Source organism: Mytilus edulis, chromosome 2 (assembly GCF_963676685.1).
Source record: "Mytilus edulis chromosome 2, xbMytEdul2.2, whole genome shotgun sequence".
NCBI lineage: Eukaryota > Metazoa > Mollusca > Bivalvia > Mytilida > Mytilidae > Mytilus > Mytilus edulis.
The window spans coordinates 94,589,483-94,612,605 of record NC_092345.1 but is presented as its reverse complement, the minus strand read 5'-3'; the positions used below and the strand labels follow the sequence as shown (position 1 = coordinate 94,612,605).

The 23,123-nt window shown below is 30.6% G+C and overlaps 2 protein-coding genes across 9 annotated transcripts in view; one reads left to right on the top strand and one right to left on the bottom strand.

The window, feature by feature from the left end:
- LOC139513541 (mediator of RNA polymerase II transcription subunit 24-like) overlaps positions 1-23,123 on the bottom strand; it is a 43,817-nt gene that overhangs the window by 7,151 nt on the left and 13,543 nt on the right. For 2 of the 8 annotated variants that reach the window (XM_071302148.1, XM_071302149.1), the window contains exons 8-22: positions 21,653-21,766; positions 21,022-21,149; positions 20,294-20,380; positions 19,819-19,921; positions 18,002-18,046; positions 16,231-16,373; positions 14,679-14,808; positions 13,108-13,277; positions 12,695-12,794; positions 5,213-5,385; positions 3,784-4,015; positions 2,371-2,605; positions 1,972-2,030; positions 1,196-1,283; positions 432-449 (exon numbers count right to left, since the gene is read on the bottom strand). In XM_071302148.1, coding sequence (XP_071158249.1) covers positions 432-449; positions 1,196-1,283; positions 1,972-2,030; positions 2,371-2,605; positions 3,784-4,015; positions 5,213-5,385; positions 12,695-12,794; positions 13,108-13,277; positions 14,679-14,808; positions 16,231-16,373; positions 18,002-18,046; positions 19,819-19,921; positions 20,294-20,380; positions 21,022-21,149; positions 21,653-21,766 — 1,825 coding nt within the window. The remainder of the gene's footprint in view (positions 1-431; positions 450-1,195; positions 1,284-1,971; positions 2,031-2,370; positions 2,606-3,783; positions 4,016-5,212; positions 5,386-12,694; positions 12,795-13,107; positions 13,278-14,678; positions 14,809-16,230; positions 16,374-18,001; positions 18,047-19,818; positions 19,922-20,293; positions 20,381-21,021; positions 21,150-21,652; positions 21,767-23,123) is intronic. The other 6 variants (XM_071302150.1, XM_071302151.1, XM_071302153.1 and 3 more) reach the window with 3 other exon arrangements.
- On the top strand, positions 6,586-8,384 carry LOC139510718 (protein wech-like). The gene has a single exon (XM_071297247.1). It carries the CDS (start codon positions 6,654-6,656, stop codon positions 8,382-8,384), a length of 1,731 nt encoding a protein of 576 aa, XP_071153348.1. The 5' UTR covers positions 6,586-6,653.

The following is a 23,123-nucleotide window of genomic DNA, read 5'->3' as shown; positions in this document are numbered from 1 at the left end:
ACAGACTTAATCCCAGTACTTTTTTTTTATTTTCAAAGAAGTCAAAGGCAAATAATTCTGTAGGCAGTAAATAATTTTCCTTTACACAGGTTTTTAATTAAAATTTCCAAGAAAAGATCCAAAAATCAAAATAACTGACTAATTATCAGTCTGATGCAAATCAAGGTTATTATAAGCAAGTTTTAACAATTGAACTACTGTAACAGTTGGTATTGAAAATAGAGAATATTGGACAGCCAAGATAATTTTCTCATGCCATTCATCATGGTTTTAAAAAAATTCTTTATCATTATTAAAAGAAGAAACAGGACATACCTTTTCAGAAATTTGTTTAGAAAGTGGAGATTTAGACGTATGAAAAATTATTTGGGCAGCACATTCCAGTTAATATAAATAAGGGGCAATAACCCACTCCATACAAAGAGGCCTACCTTGTGTGCTGGACTCTCCTAATACATACAGTTCTAGTTAAACTTCTATATAAGTGACAATTTACTCAGATTCTGAATACATCATTCAATCCCTTATCATTTTGCCAATAGGCTAAAAATTCATGTTTGTATAAATAATTGAGCAATAACATGCTTCTTGAATTCCTTCTTTTAGTGAGTGGTCAATCTGTTGGTAGCTTCAGTTTCCCTGACTAAGCTTATGGGTGTTCTGATAGAAGCTCCACAATTTTGTTTTTTTATTGTGTGTTTAAGTTTACCACCAAATGGTCTAGATAGGCAAAGGGACAGGTTTGTGTGCATGATAAGTTGGTTTATGTCCATCATATTTTGTGCCTGTATCAAGTAAAGTTATCTAGACCACAAGTTTCTAATTACTGTATGTTTTTGTATGTATGTTTGAGTGTTTATCAATCAGAGGAGTCAGGTGTTGGTGAATTATTTGTTCTGTTGCCTTGTCAAGCATTTTTCAATATAACTGTCATCTTTTTATGTTTTATGTTCACCTCCTGGTATGTGAATATTACTATGAAAAAAACAACTTTTGATCCATTTTCTACCAATTGTTGTTTTGAAAGACATTTAATATAAAATCAAGATTTTATTATAATCAATGATAATAAGCTGTGTTTATTGGTGCAGTCTGAATCGTATAAGAAAATAGACTATATTATCAGTTATCTTTCATTAAAGCTGAATTGATATGCAGTAAAACAAGAAGTCCCTACATTCCCCTATATACTAACCAAAGTTAAATCCTTCTGCATCTAACGTTAACTGTGGTTCCATTGTCTTACTACGTTTGACTGGACGACATTCTGGCTCTTCCATTTCCTAAAATTTTCATATAATTGTTTTTTTTTTATTTTTAGAGTGAATACAAACTATATTTCAAGCTATAGTTCCCATTTCTTTTTAAGAATGATGGTTGAAATGGCAGTTGTGAATCTTAGGCCAACAGGGAAGATAGCAACTCTATTTAGGTTTTGAGTTTGATACTTTAAGGTTTTCTTTTTTTATTTTGAATCATGTTAGTTTTCTTTTTTGTTATCAATTAACTATTGGTTAAACATGTAGGGTTCTATCATGAACAGGGTTTTTTCAACCAAATAACAAAGTAAATTGTCTAACACTTTCTAATGATTGAGATGGTGTACATTAAAGAGTCAATCAACCTCTTTCTAATATCAATTAAGATTGTTTAACAATCTCTAAGTTTATCCTACACCTACTAATTTGGCTAATACATGTTGGGTTTCCCCTTTTAGGTGTGTTGACCTAAGACTAGAAATTCACATACATAATTTAAATCCCTCTAAACAGGTATCAAAAGAGTTAAAATCATTTTTTAAACACATTAATACCCTATCAGCTTCATAGTAATCTAGATGACGACTTTGACATGTATATGCATTAGGTTATCTTGTTATTAAAATACAAAAAAATTGGCAGGGTTGGTTAAACTTGTAACTTGTAAGTCACCATATTTTTTTCTTGTTCAACTTCTTAACTGGTGACTTACATCTAATTCTATTTCCTTTCTTGATCTTTTTCTTCCTCTCCTTAAGTGAGACATTATATCTGAAAATAATTTTTAAAAAAGAAAAAGCTTTACTACGAAAAAATATTATGATAGAAATTAATCAAAGTTACTCTGAATTGATAAAATGTATTATAAGTTGTTTATTCAGTGAAAATTTTAACTTTTTACTATAAACACAAGTACAAGAATGATCCTATTCTTTCCTTTTTATCTTTTATCTTGTTTAATTAAAGCTAACAATGTTGAAAAACTGCAGACTGAATAAAATTCTCCAAAATAAAATGCTATATTTCCTGATATTTCCAGTTGTCATTTTTCACTTTAATGTATATATAATATGCAAATAATGTCATCTTATGATTGTGACTAAAGACCAACCTTTTTCAGCTGTCTTGGCTGTCTGTGCTGATGTTATACACATTACACATAATTTTGCCAGTATATAACCCCTGGGGTCTGTCAGAAGGTTTGTATGTTGTGATGTCTGAAGAAACTTAGGTATGGTATGAAGAATCAGACTTAAGGTCAGTGGTTCTAAATCCATATAAAATATAGCATACACTATACTCAAAGCTTTGTTCAGGTCTTCTAAACGACTTCCTTCTAACATACACTAAAACAGAAATATACTTCATTATAATATAGCATATACTATACTCAAGACTTTGTTTAGGTCTTCTAAACAAATTCCTTCTTACATTATTGAGCTTGTCTTCCATATTGTCATCAGTAAAAACATATTTAAATTTGAAAAGCTTTAGTTGAACAGTTCATGAGTAAATACATGGACATGACTTGAAACGCCATTTTTCAATCTTTCAAGAACCATAACTCCTGAATGGTAAAAGTCAAAATCGTCATTATTGAACTTGACCTTCATTTTGTCATCCGTAACAACATATTGAAATTTTAAAAGCTTTGGTTGTACAGTTCAAGAGTAAATGCACTGACATGACTGGAAACACCATTTTTACAGTGTTACAGCTCTTTTCATAATGCTAGAAAGACAAACAATTGGTTGACTTGCTTGGTTTGTTTGTATAAATGTTTGCTCACACATTGTCATCAACATTGGCATCTGCAAACAATATACAGTAAGTAGGCAGAGTCAAACCTGAATATAGGTAAATCAGATAATTTGATTATGTTCAATCAAATTTAAATATATGCAAATTTAAATCCGGCTTTTTATGTTGTATTATGTTAGTTTTAATTACAATGCTGGAGCAAACATTGATACAAACAAAGCAAGCAAGCCAAACAAACCTTTGTCTTGCTATCATTATGAAAAGAGCTATAATGGTTTCCAAAATGACCACTATTTGAGCTCAGATCATATTAATTTTTAGGATTTCTTTAGTATATTTGCACCAATATACCAGTAGTTGTAACCACTATTTCATTTCATAAAACAAAGAATATTAATCTTCTTTAAAACCTTGTTCATTGAAAGATTAAAAATGGTGATTTCCAAAGCCAAATGTAGGATACTGGATCCATATATGGTGAGAAACCAGTATTTTCAAGGCTCTAGACCAAAAAATAAATTGAAAAAAAAATTCTGACCTTCCAATCCTATAATTTTGGCCGTTAAAAAATATTTGATCCTTTCATCCCTCAAAAATTCTGACCTTCCAATCCTATAATTTTGGCCGTTAAAAAATATTTGATCCTTTCATCCCTCAAAGGATGTAAACAGTGTAATTTAGTGTTTAATAAAGACTAAATGCATATTGATAATTTTTTCTTTATATAATTGTTCATAAAATTGTACATTTTATAATCCCTTACCATAACTGTCCTATCACTGAACCAATCTCCACCACAGAGGTTGAGAAGTTGTTCCAGTGTATAAACACTCTGCATATCTATCCAGCCTTTACTGAATAGATTCTTGAGACATTTGTCTAGAACTTCACAGGGTAACAGTTTAAGTGGTATGTGTTGATTTGTCTTATCCTTCATGTTAACAGGCAGAATATCATTGACAATTTTCCTCAGGATATTTGACATCAAGTGCGATCTGTAAAATATAAGGTTCAATATACTAAACACTGCTTCATCAATTCATGATTACTTAAATGTAAATCTAAATACCGTATATTAAAAAATTATTGCAATATTTTTATTATTGCCAAAAAAGCGACTGGGTTATAGTTGCAATAATTAAAACTCGCATTTGATTTTTTTTATATGAATTAAACTGGATTTTTCTCAATTTCGCAAAAAAAATAAAATCATATGTTAGTCTAAAATGACAAAATTGCAATAATAAATGCACGCAATAATTTCTGAATTAACAGTATGGACTTTAACAAAACCTCTTCATAATTGTTTCTGAAAACTGCATTTCTGTTTGTATCTATTGTGTAATAATGACAATTGGAAGTCTTGTATCACCAGTAACTGAGTTATTTATATATAAGGTCACAACAAAAAGTTGTAAAGTATATAGAGACAGCCACTGACAGAAACAGCAAAAAAAAATTAATCTAACAGTGAGTGTTTTTTAAACAAGGTTGAATAATTGCAATTATTGGGTAACAAACATATCTGATCACATTCATACAATTGTGTCTCCTGAAAGTGTCCAGCTCTCTCTAGCTATTACCTCTATCATGTTGCTTCATGGTTATTGTCTACCTCAGGTAAATCACGTATATATGTTAATCCCAAAACTCCATGAAAATTACATAAAGAATTTATTCAAACTTACACTAATTCATCCACAAGACATAAAGTTGTGTACTTGCCATTTTTATCGTTTATAAAAAAAAAAAATTTAAAGAATGGAACTTTATCAGATCAAGTTCTTAAAGACCTAAACACATATAAATAGGAGGTGTACAGCTACACACTAAATAAAGTATATGAAATACTGTCAGTATTATCTAATGTTAATTGTAAAATTAGTAGAAGCTTTTGAGTTCATGGTACCCAACAGACAAACATAACAAAACCAAAATGTCTCTTAACTTATAAGATGGAGAGTGATTATAAACATAACTCCCCTCAGTAAGGTTTGATCTTCAAAATCATCCAACAATTAGATACAGAATATACTTTTCAGTAAAACCAACTTCACCCTCGGCAAGATTTGATCTTCAGTCATTTCTGATGGAATTACAATATGTCTTTCAGTAAAAGTAGCCTTTTCCCTCAGCAAGATTTTCAGCAAGATTTAATCTTCAAAATCGTTTCTGATTGAGATTTAATATACCTTTCGGTAAAATGAACTTCCCCCTCTGTAGGATTTATATTCTGTAAAAATTGTAGCATCTTTAATGGTTTCTCTCTTGACTCCTCCCCTACTGTGTTCATATAACTACATAACCATGTTGACATGATGATAGGAAGACATAACATTTTACTTTTACTTCTGTTAACCATAGCCTGAAAATATAAAATATATACTTATGTTACTTCTGTTAACCATAGTCTGAAAATATAAAACTGTTTCAAATTGATTAAGACACACAAGATAGAGTTATAGAACTGTTTTTGTACAGCTTTTCTTCTAAAGCTTTTGCTATTATGAAATGTGATATTAGTCAATAAACCCTAATTTGAAATATAGGCTAGAAATATTGGGTCCTTTAAAGACCTTCTCCTTTGGTTTAAGAATGAGGTGAGCTTTGGGTCCTATTTTTTTATATATATATATGTGAGTCTATTCTACAACTGGTAATCAATAAATCATACATTAGTCAAAATAGGTAAAAGTTATTTTACAGTAAATGAAAAATATACTTTATATAGAAATATCAGATACTGATGTAATGATACAAAATGGACTTTAACTTTTTTATCTGATCTATTTAATGATGACATAATCTACTATCAATAATTAAATGCTTACACCACAAAATCTGATGAGCTGCATATTTATGTATTTTTATCAAATCTTCAGGTTGTCACATGGAAAAAGCCATACCATATGTACTTTGATTATATTACATGCTACATAGTAAATTCCAGTAATGTTCTGTTGTGTTTTGTGTTTTTATGTTACAAGAGTATCACATAAAGGTTCACTTTCATACTTCATTTGTAACAGTTGGCAATTTTTTTTTTAATTACATTTTGTTTCTTATGTTAGACAATATCTAATCAAAATAAAGCAAATAAAAAAGTGCAATAGGCTAAGTTTATTAGACAAACAGTCTACATCTTGATTATGTTACATGAAAAACAATTCAAGAACCAGTTTTGAGAGGAGGAAAAGTTGTATTTTTTCTTGGATATTTGATTTCATGGTTTTCAGCCTTTAAAAACTTTGTGGTTCACCTAAAAATTATTAATTTATAGAAATCCATAAAAACGTGTACAATGTATACTATTATCCCATGAAAAATGTGTCCACAGTACTTCCAAATGTCAGATCAAATAAATTAGTCAGCATACATTTTTTTAAAGCTGATTTCAAAGGAGTAAATATTTTTTTATAGCAAATGACGGTAATACATATCAGTTCACATTGGCCATTTGGTACAGTGAGATTAAAGTCAAAATGAACTGATCATCTGACATCAATAAAGCTGTTGATAATTATGATGATCATTTACTATTTTGATAAGATTGTGTATCAAACAGTTGTGTTTAATGTAAAATTTACAGATATTCAAAACACAATGTACAGTTAACTTCCTGAAAGAAATAAAATGTCAAATTCTCAAACAGCAAAAACCTGTGGATTATGTGATAGAAATACAAACATATGCTGGAAATGTTCTCAGTGTGACAAATATATTTGTGAAGATTGTAAGATTATTCATTCTAAAGTTAATCTTGGAAAAGAACATGACTTGACCAGAATAAGGGAACCAATTGAAAGAGATGAACTATTAGGACCAAAATCTGTTGTCTGTAATAGGCATAGAAACAAAATTTGTGATGTTTTTTGTAGAACATGTGAGGAACTGACCTGTACCTCATGTCAATCCATATATCATAACCATCATAATCTGCCCTCTGTTGATGATATTCATAGGGAATTCAAGATAGAACTGACAAACTTTGAAACACATATTGATGTGGATATTCTTAGAAAATTTGAAAAGGAAGAAGAAACTTTAAACAAATTTGATTGCATTCATCGTCAAAAATATGAAGAAGCACAAAGAAATATAAAAGAAAGAGAGAACTTTTTCATTGAAGAGGTGAAAAAACATACTCAAATGTTACTAAATGAATTACATGAAAAATGGGGTGTCATAAGCTCTGACATTTCTGAACAAAAATCCAAAATATCTGAAATAAAAAAGGATCTTTCATATTTCAAAAATAATATCAATGAAAGCAAAGATTCTAGAGATATAGAAAAAATGCAAAGAGATATCAAAAGACTAGAAAAAAGTTTGTCTGAAATTAGTAAGATAGAAATAGATTACATTCAACAATCACCTCAGTTTTCAGAAGGAATTTTCCACCAAAATAGTCTTGTTCAAATGATTGGTAAATTAGAAATAGTATTTATTCCTAACCCTGATTTTAAACCTAAGCTAACAATCTTAAAATCCCTTACAACCAATTTTGGTGACATTCAGAAAATCCTACAATCTGAAAAAGATTATTTCTGGATAAGCAGTCCCAAAAATGCACTTAAACTAGAAATAACAATGGAAAAGACCAAAACATTGAATACAATAAGTCTACCAGAAATAGATGACATGACCATCTTAAAATCAGGAGAGCAACTTTGCACCATGAAAAACTATTGTAAAATCCTTAGCATTAATCCAGATGGGCAGGTGAAAACTTTCAAGGACTTATCTCCTCAGAAACCTATAGCTCTTCATACAACTGTAGATAACAGTCTACTGATAGGGGTCATTATCAAAGACTCGTGGAAGACTCTTAATAAAGATACTAAAAGTAAACAACTTATTATCAAACTAAGTGCAAATGGAGAAGAATTAAATGAATTTGAATATAAGAGTTTCACTCTGAAAAAAGCAGATGGGACAAACAAATTAGACATATTTGACTTTACTTGGCGAATAACTACAAATTTCAATGAAGACATTTGTATAGTTGATTTGAGTACTAGTTCGGTAAAGGGAAGAATAGTTACGCTAGACAAAGATGGAAATCTGAAATGGGTTTATAACGGACATCCATCTAATATCCCTACAGAACATTTCTTCCTTCCTGGAGATATAGCAACAACATATCTTGGAAATATCATTGTGTGCGATACAAGAAATAGTGCAATTCATCTTCTTAATGCTCAAGGCTCTATAATAGCTTATAAAGAAAAATCAGACCTTGACATTTCTTATCCGTTAAGTCTTTGCTTTACAGACAGTAAAAATCTTTTGGTGGGTTGTTGTCGAACTTCTGAAGACCAGAACAAAGCAATAATTCATTGTGTCAAACTCAGAGGATTATGAAATAATTTCACATATTTCTTTATGTAAATTTTCTTTTTGATAAAAATATTATTTCTTGGTTAAAAGGTATTAATTACATGCTATTTAAGTACTATTTTTACCAGGCAAAAACACAGCTGATATTAAACAAATGAAATGGAACTCTTTGTAATATAGAGAAGGTTACAAGAGCGCACATGTTGAAATGTCTCACCATCTTTACTAACCATTGATATTATGTTGATAGTCCTAAATATAAAGCTTTACTACAACTATCACATAAACTTCACATGATCCAAGAAAATGAGGTCAATTTCATATGAACCGAAGGAGAAATACATGTACACCTTACAATCCTTCAATACATTATATATAATGACCTATTCCTTATAGTTTCTGAGACACAGACTTATTTTACATTGTCATTTCAGGGCCTTTTATAGCTGACTATGTGGTATGGGCTATACTCATTCTTGAAGGCTGTACAGTGACTTATAGTTGTTAACTTCTGTGTCATTTTGGTCTCTTGTGCAGAGTTGTCTCATTGGCAATCCTACCACATATTCTTTTTTTATATTAATGTAACCAAGAAAAACTAAACATTGACCAAGGAACCATGAACATTAGGTCAAGGTCAGATGAACCATGTCAGTCAGACATGTACAGCTTACAATCCTTCCATACAACAAATATAGTTGACCTATTGCTTATAGTTTAAGAAAAACAGACCAAAACACATCAACTTTTAAAACACTTAGCAATGAACCATGAAAATGGGGTAAAGGTCAAATAAAACCTGCAAGACTACCTGAACATCATAGATATTTCCATACACTAAGTACAGTATAGTAGACCTGTTGCATAAACTGTAGATTCATTATTAATCATGGGATATCAATTTAGTGGCTTTCGTGGGCAAGGGTGAACCACAAATTTAAATGTTCAACGAAACACTAGTTTTCTACATGCTTGAATGCAAACTTCAGCAAAACCAAGAAATCAAATTTGCACGAACATACAATTTTTCCTCAATCCACAAAAAACTGTTACCCACAAACATAAATGAATCCATGGTAGTATTAGAAAAAAAGACCAAAACTCAAAAAAATAAACTTTAACCACTGAACCATGAAAATGATAATTCCTGATTTATCCTGTAGGGACAAGGAAATTATTGATTAATTTTCATGAATTTTTATTTAATTCTATTGACATTTTTATCTAACTGATTGATTCTATACTGAATGTAACAATAACCATATTAGATGAATGAAGTGGATCATATCTTATTTAACTTCTAAGATAACAATCTGAGGACCAACACCCAAGGTGCTGAGAGATTTTTTTTAAATGTCGTTTCTATGTCCTTTTGAATTTATTGTAAAAACAGACTTGTTAATTGGTCTGTAGAAATATCAGAAAAAAATGAGCTTTTTAAAAAGCAAGTTTATTGGCAAGGTAACATTCAAGTCATCAACTGATTTCAAAGGATCTAATATTTTAAACAATCAATATAACAGATGGTAGTAATAGTTCATATTAAACATTTGGACTGGTGAGATAAGAGGTCAAGATAAATTTTTTGATAATTATGATGATTATATTCTATTCTAATAAGATTTCTTATCAAACATTTGTTGTAATCTATAAAATTTGGAGATATTCACACACAATATACAGTTGACTTCCTGAATGAACTAAAATGTCAAATTCTCAAACAGCAGGAAACTGATTTTAAGTGACAAAACCAGGAATATGGAAAATAAAGGAAAATGTTCTCAATCTCAGAAATTTCCTTGTGAACAAACAGTCATTTATTCTAGAGTCAACCTTGATCAAAATCATGACTTAACCAGAATAATGGAACCAATTGAAAGAGATGACCCATTAGGACCAAAATCTATTGTCTGTAATAGGCATAGAAACAAAATTCAGTATTGATGAAACGAACGTCTTGTCGTCTCTGAGTCTTTAATTTGATCTCTTTTGTATAAACATAAAACAATGATAATGAATCTCCCAATCTGTACTGGATACCTAAATTTCACAATTTTTTAAATTTCTTGCAACCATTCGGTCTCTAATAAAGGATAGCCTTCAGAAATATGTGATGAGGTTAATTCAACCAATGCCATGGTGTCAATCAGATATGAATTCTTAAAAAAAATCATAAGATCTACTGCTAAATCTTCTATCTTACTCTTTATCATTTTGTAGAAATATCAAAACTTTTACACAAAAATCCCCATGCAACTGAAAGACTGAGGACATTTTCTTACAAAACAGAGCTTTTCCTACCAAAAAATGAAGCTCAAACATACAAATTTCTTATTTTAGGAAATGGAAAGTCTTATTTTTGTGAAGAATTGCACAGATTCTAATGTCTTAACGCACTAGTACTAGTCCCAAGTGCTAAAGTAAGGATTTTGACCAACAACAGGGTCAAACCAAAAACTTGAATATTTGCAAAGATTGAACTCTTATATCTTGGTGCTATTAGTGTAAAAGTGTACTGTTGACTGTGAATAAACAGTAAAAATCAAGGAGATATGGTATGGTATGATTGACCTTGAGTCAGGTCAGATAAACAAACACAAGACTGTATTGAAATGTTAATTGCAAAAAAGTTCTTATATAAGTAAAATTAAACAAGATGATGATACCACTATAATAAGTTTTCAGTAAACAGAACCTTGATTAACTATGCATGTGATCACATGAAACGAGATGCCAAATTCATATTACTGCAGGGAAATACAAGTGAAACTGCGAGCTACTGCTCACTGATGATACCCCTGCCGCAAGTGGATAATTTCTATAGTGTAAAAATATGTAAGTGTTTGGTAAACAGGAAGTTGTCAAGTGATGAATCTGAAAATGCATCAATAGCTGACTTGTATGAACCCTGAAACCAATTTCCAGAAATCCTTGTATTGTAGTTCCAGAGAAAAATGTGACAAAAACTTTCAACTTGACTATCATGTGTAAAATCATACAAGTATTCGGTAAACAGGAAAATGTCAAGTGATAAATCCGAAAACGCATCACATGGTATAGCTGACTTATATAAACCCTGAAACCAAATTTCAGAAATCGTTGTATTGTAGTTCCTGAGAAAAATGTAACGAAAAATATTCATGGGACGGACTGACTGAAATGGACTAACGATGGACTGACGGAAGGATGGACTGACGGAAGGATGGACAGACAGAGGTAAAACAGTATACCCCCCTTTTTTAAGCAGGGGTATAAGACAAAAAAAACAGGAATTTGGGATAACACCCTTTCCTACCACCTTCAATATGTTTAAGAATATATAACTATTATGTAAGCAGGAAGTTGTTGAGCAACTAATATGAACATGCATCTCAAGCAGCTTGCTACTTAATTTCAGAAACTTAAAACGTAGAGTTCCTTATAAAAATGCACAGAATATTTCACTGAAAGGACGAGAGAACAGGGATAAAACAAGAATATTCCACACCCCACATATTGAAGTGTGGTATAAAAAAAGATCTAATTATTCTCATCTGAAAATTGCTGAAATAACACTTATTGCTAAAGTACTTTTATTCGTGGGGTACCAATTTTCGTGGTTTTCGTGGATGACTTTATCCACAAATTTAAGTGTCCAACGAAATAAAACAACCATTGTCCAAATCAAGACATGGAAAGATACCCATCGGTAGGTTTGACTACTGATATGATCTAGAGAATATATTGAATAACGCCAAATCTGAGAATACTTTAATAGCAGTGACAGAACTACATGCAGGATTATACCCATTTAATCTTTAATAACCTAAACTATACAACTTTTGATCTTTTAATTCTCATAAAAAATATTTTTGATCGATGAAAGTCAGATTTCTGGTATTGATATGTTAGTATGATAAAGTGTTCATTTTATATCCTCATAGTTCTCGTACATATGGGAAATAATAATTTCATGCTGGGCTTGATTTTGATAAGAATTATTTGACAATTCAAGATATGTTTATAGCATTTGTTTATGTTAAGTTACTGTTTTCTTTAGGTGACATGTTTATGGCCTAATCAACAAGTTTGAGGGTCTTTAAGCTGTTATTTTGTAACCTTCGTTTCTAAAATATCACAAAATTTAACAACAACAGAAAGTTTGAAAACACTCATAATGCAATCATCCTTATGGCATATATTCTCCCCAAAACATGTAATAAAGTGAGCACTTATAAGAATAGACTGACACAATGCATGAAAAGATACAAATCTGAATTCCCCACTTGGCGTTGGTAGAGGGATATATATAATATATTAATCACTTTTAAAGAATAATAAAATGTTAAGCCTACCTTTACATAGTCAGGAGATAAGGCACCATGTTCCCAGGCAAACAGAATTTCTTGTGCCACAAATGGCATGTTGGTACACATTTCTTGCCATCTGGTCATACTGTAAACAAAACACATTTTCAATAACACACTGACTAAAATATGTTCAAAAGAAGTCTATTTTCTTGGTATTTTTCCAAAATATCAAATAATGACATGTTAAAACTAAAAAATAATCACAAATTATTTGCAATAGTGAGTGAATGCTCTTGAAAAATACTTTCTTTTATTGTGCTTATCCTGAAGGCTTTGGAAATGGGACAAAAACTTTATGGAACATACAGACCAAAGGAATAAACTTATCGCAATCAATCACATGAAACCAATAAGAAATGAGAATAACAGAACCCTAAACACTTGTAATGTGAACTTACATGTAATTCAGTTCATGTGATTTTAGCAGATTACCAAGTAACTGGTCCACTTTATTTTGTTCTGTAGGTGTGTGGTTATCTATACACTTATATTTACTATCCTCAGGTAAACACTGTGTGGCCCACTGATAGAAAAACGTGTCAAAGAAATCAGGGGCTGTAGTTACTATCTGAAATGATGAAAAGAAAATCATTACTTGACATATAGTAATAAGATGTGGGCATTTTGCTAATGAGCAAGGGTCCGGAAACAGTCATATATGTCAGAAAAGACCGATTCTGAAATCCATTTGTCATAAACGATAGATTGGGATTTGGGTCAAATTTTATATTTTTGCAGAAATAATTTCGGTCATTTTGTTAAGATCGGTTTTCTTAATCCCCATTTTGAACTTGTTCTTTGTTTTATTATCCCTTTCCTGTAATAAATCTGCCACTCCAGTATAGTGTTATAATTCTGAGGGCCCTCCTAATGACTTTTGTAATGCCTCAGGGGAATATTGGCTAATTTAATAAGCTCAGAACTTAATTGTAAATAAATTAAAATTCCGTAACAACTGTCTTCATTATTTAATTACATTTCAGCTAAGACAATGTCATTTCTGATTTAAGATTAAATTAAAACTTTGATTTAATTTACATAGAAAAAAGTATTTTTTTCACTTCTAACACTCATGCTTTGTTTACTATGTAATACGCATGTCGAAATTCTCTTCTGCAGATAACACACTAAATCGTAAATTCAAAATGATTTCATGCTAAATAAAGCAAGTGCAACTATTATATTTAAAGAATTAAAATGCTGATGATTTCCTGTAAATTTGATAAACAAAACTAATCCTGGAAATGAGTCTGGAACTGCTCGTTCTAGTATTTCGCAAAACATTCGGTTTTAATTTTGTCTTCAAAATCGAAAGAAATGTTAGCAATGTCTGAGAAAGTTTTGAGTCATTAATTTATTTCATTTTAAACTGTTGCATTCCCTTAATTGCTCTTGAATGATTTTATGAAAATGGTAGGAAAATTCATGAAGTAAGTGCAATGCAACCCAAATCTGCAAATTTGAAGACACGTTTGCAATTTATTTAGACTGTTTATCTATATACCGGTAAAGAAAACTTGGTGATTTATTGTAAAACTCAAAATGTTCAAACAAATATAAAAATTTAGTGTTTTTAGAATCAATGATTTCAAATAAGCTATTTAAGGGGAGATAACTCATTTGGCAAAGTATAAGAAAATTTTATCTCTAGAAATATATACCTATGATCTACTTTGAAAAGCAAAGAAAAGCAAAAAAAAAAACCACAGAACACGAAAAGTATATAATTTTAAAGCTCATTTCCATCCCCTTATATTAGCCTTCCTTTTAAAGCATGTATAAAATATCTATTTAATTGAATTAGTATTTAAAGATTCAACTTACTATACAGCTCAAAACACAAAATGTTAAGAGGTGCTTTTCTTCTGTTAATTTTGTGGTTAATTTCTAAAACTAAATCTCAATCATTTCATGCAGATTGTCTGTGTACTTAATGTAAGGTATGACAATCCTTCTAAGTTTGACTTACTTCTGATCCATACAGTTGTGTGATATGACATAACATCAGGAAGGAGATATCAAACAACAATGCCCTGTTCTGAGCTGCTTTAGAACTCTCCCCTTGGGTTTGTTGTACTTGTTTAGCATACTCATTTATCCTATAAAATTGTAAAAATAAATTAAAATAACATGTTCCACATTTGTACTTTCAATGCGATATTGTAGCCATATCATTTGGTAAATTAAATCATAAATTTCTTTTTCTAAACATTTGATATTTTGAAACAGTTTATCCCACTTTTGTAAATCATCAGGTTTTTTAATTTGTTGGTTTAAAAAAATGTATGTGAAAGATTCAGGTTGGTTTGTTGATGGGGGAAGAAAACATAAATATCTGAGTGTTTGGAGCATGTACAAACTAGACATATTGGGTCATTTCATGATTAATGAAAAGTTTAAACAAAGCCATGCATTGATGTCTATCAATTCTCACAAAACAAAGTGAGGGTCAACAAGGAATCTAAAAACAAAAATTGCAAACATGTCTCACTTAAATAACTTTAGAAATTCCATTGTATTGGTTTATCTTTATTTTTCCCCATTTAACCATGCTTTTCATATCCAGATGAAAAATAAGGAAATTTTTTTTTAAAATCTTTATTTTTAACTTCAACATCTTTCCACTTTAAACCGGTCCATTTAATATATACAATATATTTTCTTTGGTTACATCTTCTGACATCAGACTCGGACTTCTGTTGAACTGAATTTTAATGTGCGTATTGTTATGCGTTTACTTTTCTACATTGGCTAGAGGTATAGGGGGAGGGTTGAGATCTCACAAATATGTTTAACCCCTCCGCATTTTTGCGCCTGTCCCAAGTCAGGAGCCTCTGGCCTTTGTTAGTCTTGTATTATTTTAATTTTAGTTTCTTGTGTACAATTTGGAAATTAGTATAACGTTCATTATCACTGACCTAGTATATATTTGTTTAGGGGCCAGTTGAAGGACGCCTCCGGGTGCGGGAATTTCTCGCTACATTGAAGACCTGTTGGTGACCTTCTGTTGTTGTTGTTGTTGTTGTTTTTTTTTTTTTTTTTTTTTTTTTTTTTCTATGGTCGGGTTGTTGTCTCTTTGGCACATTCCCCATTTCCATTCTCAATTTTATTTTATAATTTTATAAGAAGTACCGTACACAACCTATCCCAAAATGGTTCAAAACAAAAATTTACAGTGGTCCATGACAGTAAATGTATTTACGATAGAGTCTTTTTAGCAAGCATATGATCAAGTAAGTATACAGATTAATCTAGGAGTAATTTTATTTACAATTGATATTATTTTCCACCTCAGGAATAGATTACAGAGCTGTAATTGGCAAAACATTTAAGAATTTTTGGTCCACAATGCTCTTCAACTTCATATGCTAATTGGCCTCTTTAACTTTTTTTTTATTCGAACGTCACTGATGAGTCTTTTGTTGACAAAACATGTGTCTGGCGTAAATACAAAGTTGCAATCCTGGTATCTATGATAAGTTAATTTACTAGTAGCTCTGAAAGAAAGAAATAATACTAACTTGACAAGTTTGACAGCAAAATTCTGTAATGTTCCATTTGCAGCAGCAGCAGCTATGATGAGATCAAAACTTTTCCCCGATAACATATGACACAATACACTGATTAAAGCTTCTTGGTTCTTAGAACAGTCAGCATCTAATGTCTGTAAGTATACATTACTAGATATAAACAACACTATCAGTATATGAGCTTCAGTCACCTGTAAATCTGTGCAATGTGTTCTTGTCTGATCAAGGCTAACAATTGTTTACTTTTTTTGTTAGAAATGAAGAGTATATCAAATTCATAATCCTTAATTTAATTTTGTTTGAAAACTTTCCAAATTTTCATAATAACATTGTACATTTTTTTTTTTTTATAAGAAAAATATAGCACTCTTTGGATTAACTGGTTTATCTAGACTTGGTTTCTCTTATTTGATTTGTGGGGACTACAAACTTTATAATAAAAATAAACTTTTTGATTGATGGAGTCTTACACAGGAAATATGAACTCTTCTGTATCAAACCTTATCCTGGTATATTAGCAACCACTTGAGACTGAGAACCCTTTTATAGCTATAACTTCAACCTAGTGGGGATGTACAAATAAATAAATACTACTGAAAATTAAACATGCGACAATGTATATTTCATTTGCAAATATTAGAGTAACTCTTTGGAAAACAATTTAGAAAATGCTGGGCAAGGATTACCATAAACAAAACATTCCAAAAGTCACTTTCAAAGCTTCAATCGAAGAAGGAAAATAGCAGATCAACCAGATTGCAGAAGTATCAACTTTCAAATTTTTTGATTGAATCAGTAAGAAAAACACTAAATTGCAAATACATGGTAAAAACAAAATGACACTCATTTGAAGAAAAATATTCATTAATTATTAACGTTAAAAGTTAATACAAAATCCACTTTTAGTATAGCAGCATAAGGCAAGCAAAATAATGCATGCAAAAATATCTTTGCAAAAGCCCAATATTAATTATTTTGAAAGAAATACGGTGGATATTACATTTTTGTGAATTCATTATTAATGAGAGAGAAAATAGCCTCCGGAAAACCATTCTTAATACTAAATGCTTAAACAATGCATGAATTATTTTTTTTTGGTTAATAAAAATCATTGAAAGGCAAATAAGTTCCCTTTTCTTTATGTCTTGTTAAAAGTACAAAAGATTCAAATGAATACCTATTTGTGCATTATTAAGGTGCATTATTGTAGAACATAATTCGTAATATATATTTATACAATTTTAAGGCTTATGATGGACCAGAAGAAAAGATTTAACAACTTAAAATGTGCAATTATTCTTATTCAATGTACCAAATTTGCACAAATTTTGATAGAAACATGCATATTCCTAAATTGTCCAAGTTAAGATAATTGTTACATGGATGCAATATTTGAAGGCATCAAACCAAACATTAACATCTATAATGACAAACAAAAGAGGTCCAACCACATCTGGTTTAAAGCTTACTATTGTAATTTTATACATAATACTCCACTATTTTGAGAAATATTGATTCAACATTAAATTAAAAAAAATCATGAAAAAATGGTTATTAATCTTCTAAATAAAAAAGAATAAATCTAAGCCACTATAGGTGAGTATAAAACCATTAAGAAATTACTTTTACTTCTATTTTTTTAAATAGGTGTGAAGTTCTTCAGTTACATGATTTATGTATATTTCATACAAAAGATATGTGACCCTCTTGTCTGTCATAAAACTAAACAAAACTACTAAAGATTACTACCACTACGACATACATTTGCACTGGAGCTGTTCAGAGCAGAGACATTTGTATGCAGAGTCTGAAAGTAAAATAAATCACAACCATAAGAAGCTGAAATCTTAGTGGAGTCTTCTTGATAATAAAGAGAAAACATATAAGGCTTCACTGTTTAGGCTGTCTAGAGAAGGTTTTTCAAATGGCATGCGGTAAATTTGTTTTAACAGTAAATGTTTCCCTCTATCTTTTCTGTTTAATTGTTTCATTGATTTTTGGCCATTTTAAAAACTCTACCATGTTAGGGTTGCTAATTTGAGAGAACCCCAAACCTTTGGCAAACTTTGAAAAGAAAACTGACAATTTAATTCATTACGACTGGAGTTGAAAGACTTTGCAGTAAGCATGTTGGAAATCATTAACTCAGTGTGGACAGGCTAGTGATCATTGTAAATGAATAACTTGGACCCCTCTGGGTTTTTTCCTGATAATTCATGTATTCTTGTATTGAAGAAATATACAAACTTAATCAAATACTCAAAGAAGTATTCACTAGAAAGGTTATAATGTTTAAAGCCTTCCTTTTGATCTTTCTATCTAGTTTTTTATCAACTGATCTTTTTAATAATAAGTAAAAGTACAGTATTGAAATAATATTGACACCCCAATGCAATGACAAGAAATGTTAAAGCTCCAATAAAAAAAACCTTGATATATCTATGATAGAAGTATACATTTCTTTCCATGAATGAGTAAGGAATTACAAGAAAGAAAACAGGAAGGTAGGATTTTAACCAACAACAAAAAGTTGATTCAAAGAACTAAAACCAATCTCTGATAGTTTCTCTAGACAGGCTTTTTTACTGACCATCAAAAACTGTGGGAATATAACTATTCAAAATTTTTATAAATTGGTTATTTGGAATAAATAAATAATTTTATGCTCCACACTTTAATTTCAGCTTCTTTAATTAAAATAAATGTACATGTAATATGTTGAATATATACAGCAAACAATATATTTTAATTAACTATAACAGAATCCTGTTAAACAATGAAGAAAAAAATCTTGAGTAAAAAAATAAAACAAAGTATTGAAATAAAAAAGATATCATTGTCCATCCATTTAAAACTTCTTGCTTTCACAAAACATTTTTACTGGTAATGAAAAATTTGTCAGAGAACATATATACATATGGCTTGAACAGAATTTAAAAACCAAAAAACATTTTACTTAGTCTCTTAATGTTGCAAAATATTTATATATTTGCCACTCTTAGCTTTAAAGGTACAACAAAAGCTCCTATAAGCAAATCAGTGCAAAAAAGACAATTAAAAGATGCAGTGTTGGATTTCTATAACAAGCACTTTATGATATATAATATTCATGCCAATTATCAAATCTATTGGTTGATGATTACTGCTACAATAAGTATAAAGATGCCTTCAGTGTACTTCCTAGTATCATTGAAAACAGGTTATCTCACATCAGCATCAGTTTTCTCTAAAGCCAGCTGGTAACTAGGACACAACTTAACACTAGAAGTTCTTATTACAAAATACTAGTAACCATTGGTATAGTATGAAAAGAAAACTTTCATGTATCCCCATGAATATCACAATGTATTTTTTTGTAAATTCAACAAAAGATGAATTGTATCAATTATAAAAAAATCTTGCTGTAATATTAAGACAACTGTTACTTGATTAAGGAAATGACATACATGTATACCAATTAAATAGAAGGAAATGTGACTTTCTGATTAACTTCAAAATACTCACATATAGATTCCTCATTCATTTTGATGTAAATATTACCTTTGAAATACAAGGCTATGAAGATATCTCTGTAAATACCTTTAAGATACTGCCAACTGTAGGTTCAGCCTTAATAATTAGACTAGGAGTAGGCTTTGTAGCAACATCACTGGCCTTGGCAGGTTTCTCAGATTCAGTGCTCCTACAAGTAGGGTATTGTCATATGTTTGTCTTCCAGTTATCTCAACAGTCAAACAGACAAATAAGATATATTGAAGTCAAGTCTGTATTTGACTGTTGACCAGATTTAATTGAAACATTTTGAGTGTGAATTTTCAATTTATTGATTATTTAAGTTTATGTTAATTATTGCGGGTACTCTGAGAGGCAAAATTGACCCAAGATGCTTTTTTCTATACTGGTTTAGTTTTAGTGTTGATGTCCTTAAATGATATAAGTATCTAGCCTACCCAGTGTCAGATGTAACTTATTCCAGAAACATGTTCTTCTAATAGATTCTTATAAAATATTTTTTTATACATCCATGATTATGGAACCAGATTATTATAAGTACCTTCTATGTAACAGTCTTTGAGACTGGCTCTCAGTAATCAGATCATGCTTAGTAAACTCTAGTAACAGAAACTGAACACAATCACAGCTGGAATAGAAAAAAACATGTAAATATTTTTATAGTCAATGAATAAAAAAATTATAATTATTGTGTGCACAACCTAAAAAACAATGTAGATAAACTCATCATAGATACCAGGACAAAATTTTGTATATACGCCGACGCACGTTTCGTCTACAAAAGACTCATCAGTGACGCTCGAATCTAAAAAAAGTTAAAAAGGCCAAATAAAGTACGAAGTTGAAGAGCATTGAGGACCGAAATTCCTAAACGTTTTGCCAAATCCAGCCGAGGTAATCTATGCCTGAGGTAGAAAAGCCTTAGTATTTCAAAAATTTTAAATTTGGTAAACACTTAATTTATAAATATAACCATATCAATGATAATTCATGTCAGCACAAAAAGTGCTGACTACTGGGTTGGTGATACCCTCGGGGAAATAAATCTCCACCAGCAGTGGCATCGACCCAGTAGTATACCTAATAACAAATGACAAACACTGAACAACAAATTCAAAAAATATGAATATGAATAACTATTCAATTATACTGTCTTGATGCCTGAAAGCTTTACACTCACTTCAGTTTGATGTCAGTTATGTTAAATAAGAGTCAATTTACAATTTGTGCCTTGTTATATCTCAATATTTTCTAGGGGCCAGTGCTTACTTTAGTTTAATATCAGTCAAGTCCAAAAGAGGAACAGAATTAAGAAGTAGATCTATGCCTTGCTCTATATCTGTACTGAAATCATTTCTTGGAGCCTGTTGGTTCATCTTTACAACTACTTGTGGAAGCTGCAAGAAAATTATTAGCACTAGTCAATCCATCACATATTATTTCTGTCAAACAATGTACTGTGGATTTTATTATTTGTTGGATACCAATTTTCGTAGATTTCGTGGGTGCAGGTGAACCATGAATTAAAATTATCAACTAACAACAAAGTTTCTATTGGCTTGAAAGCAGACTTTGGGAAAACCACGGAATTATATATTGACAAACATGTAAATTGGTACCCACAAAAATACATAATTACACAGTAGTATCTATTCTCGAGCAAGTAGTTAATGATTAACCCATGATAAAACATGTACAATGAACAGTGCATTTTGTAGAATAAAAATCTGCTTTGATTTGTTAAAATGTAAATTTATTTTACTTTGGCATGGCATGAACAGTGTAAGAATTATGTATGACACATAAAAGTAAACAAACATTCTATGGATTTTTTAAAAACTTTACACATCTTTAAAAAGATCCATCAAAATTAAATATTTAACCACATACAACACCCTACCTTTAGGTATGTGAACGCAGCCCAGTTTAATTCATTATCCTTTTCATTAGCGTCTATCAGACCCATGAAACAGGCCCTAATCAACTCACTATATAGATATGGCCGTGTCAACTTCTGAAAATTCAAGCAAAAACAATGGAAAAGTGAATGTTGAACATGATTTTTTATATTTAATTAGATTTTATTTTGATGCAATTTTTCCCTTCCCTTCACCTTCAACTTGAACAAGAGCATGTGTTGTCTTGCAAATCCTAATAAAAATACAGAAATTAGCATGGTATACATAATGAAATTTTAAAGATTTAATTTTGTCTTACAGTCTAATCTGTTTAGTGTGTATTTATAATTTAGTCCATAAAAGTAAGTTTGATTGTTTACTTGGTAGAAACATTTTTTTTTATTAGTTGTTAATACAATACAAAAACAAGTTTTCATCATCCTTTGTAAATACCTCATGATTTGATTGGTTGGTTATATTATTCTTTCAATAGACAAGAGTGCACACGCTGAAATGTCTCGCCTTCTATACTAATCATTGATATTATGTTGATAGTCCTAAGTATAAAGCTAAGCTTTAATACAACTGTCACATAAACTTAACATTAACCAAGATAACTAAACAAAGACCAATGAACCTTGAAAATGAGGTCAAGGTCAGATGAACCATGCCAGGCAGACATGTACAGCTAACAATGCTTCTATACAACATATATAGTTGACCTATTACTTATAGTTTAAGAAAAATAGACCAAAACACAAAAACTTAACACTGTGCAATGAACCGTGAAAATGAGGTCACTGTCAAATAAAACCTGCGCGACTAACATAAAGATCATAAAATTTTTCCATACACCAAATATAGATGACCTATGGCATATAGTATTAGATAAAAAGACCAAAACTCAAAAATTAACTTTGACCACTGAACCATGAAAATGAGGTCAAGGTCACATGACATCTGCCCGCTAGATAGGTACACCTTACAATCATTCCATACAACAAATATAGTAGACCTATTGCATATACTATGAGAAAAACAGACCAAAACACAAAAATTTAACTATAACCACTGAACCATGAAAATGAGGTCAAGGTCAGATGACACCTGCCAGTTGGACATGTACACCTTACAGTCCTTTCATACACCGAATATACTAGCCCTATTGCTTGTAGTATCTGAGATATGGACTTGACCACCAAAACTTAACCTTGTTCACTGATCCATGAAATGAGGTCGAGGTCAAGTGAAAACTGTCTGACAGACATGAGGACCTTTCAAGGTACGCACATATCAAATATAGTTATCCTATTACTTATAATAAGAGAGAATTCAACATTACAAAAAATCTGAACTTTTTTTTCAAGTGGTCACTGAACCATGAAAATGAGGTCAAGGACATTGGACATGTGAGTGACGGAAACTTCGTAACATGAGGCATCTATATACAAAGTATGAAGCATTCAGGTCTTC

What these genes read in the sequence shown, in the direction of transcription:
- LOC139510718 (XM_071297247.1), top strand. Translation starts at nt 6,654, where the DNA reads ATGTCAAATTCTCAAACAGCAAAAACCTGTGGATTATGTGATAGAAAT.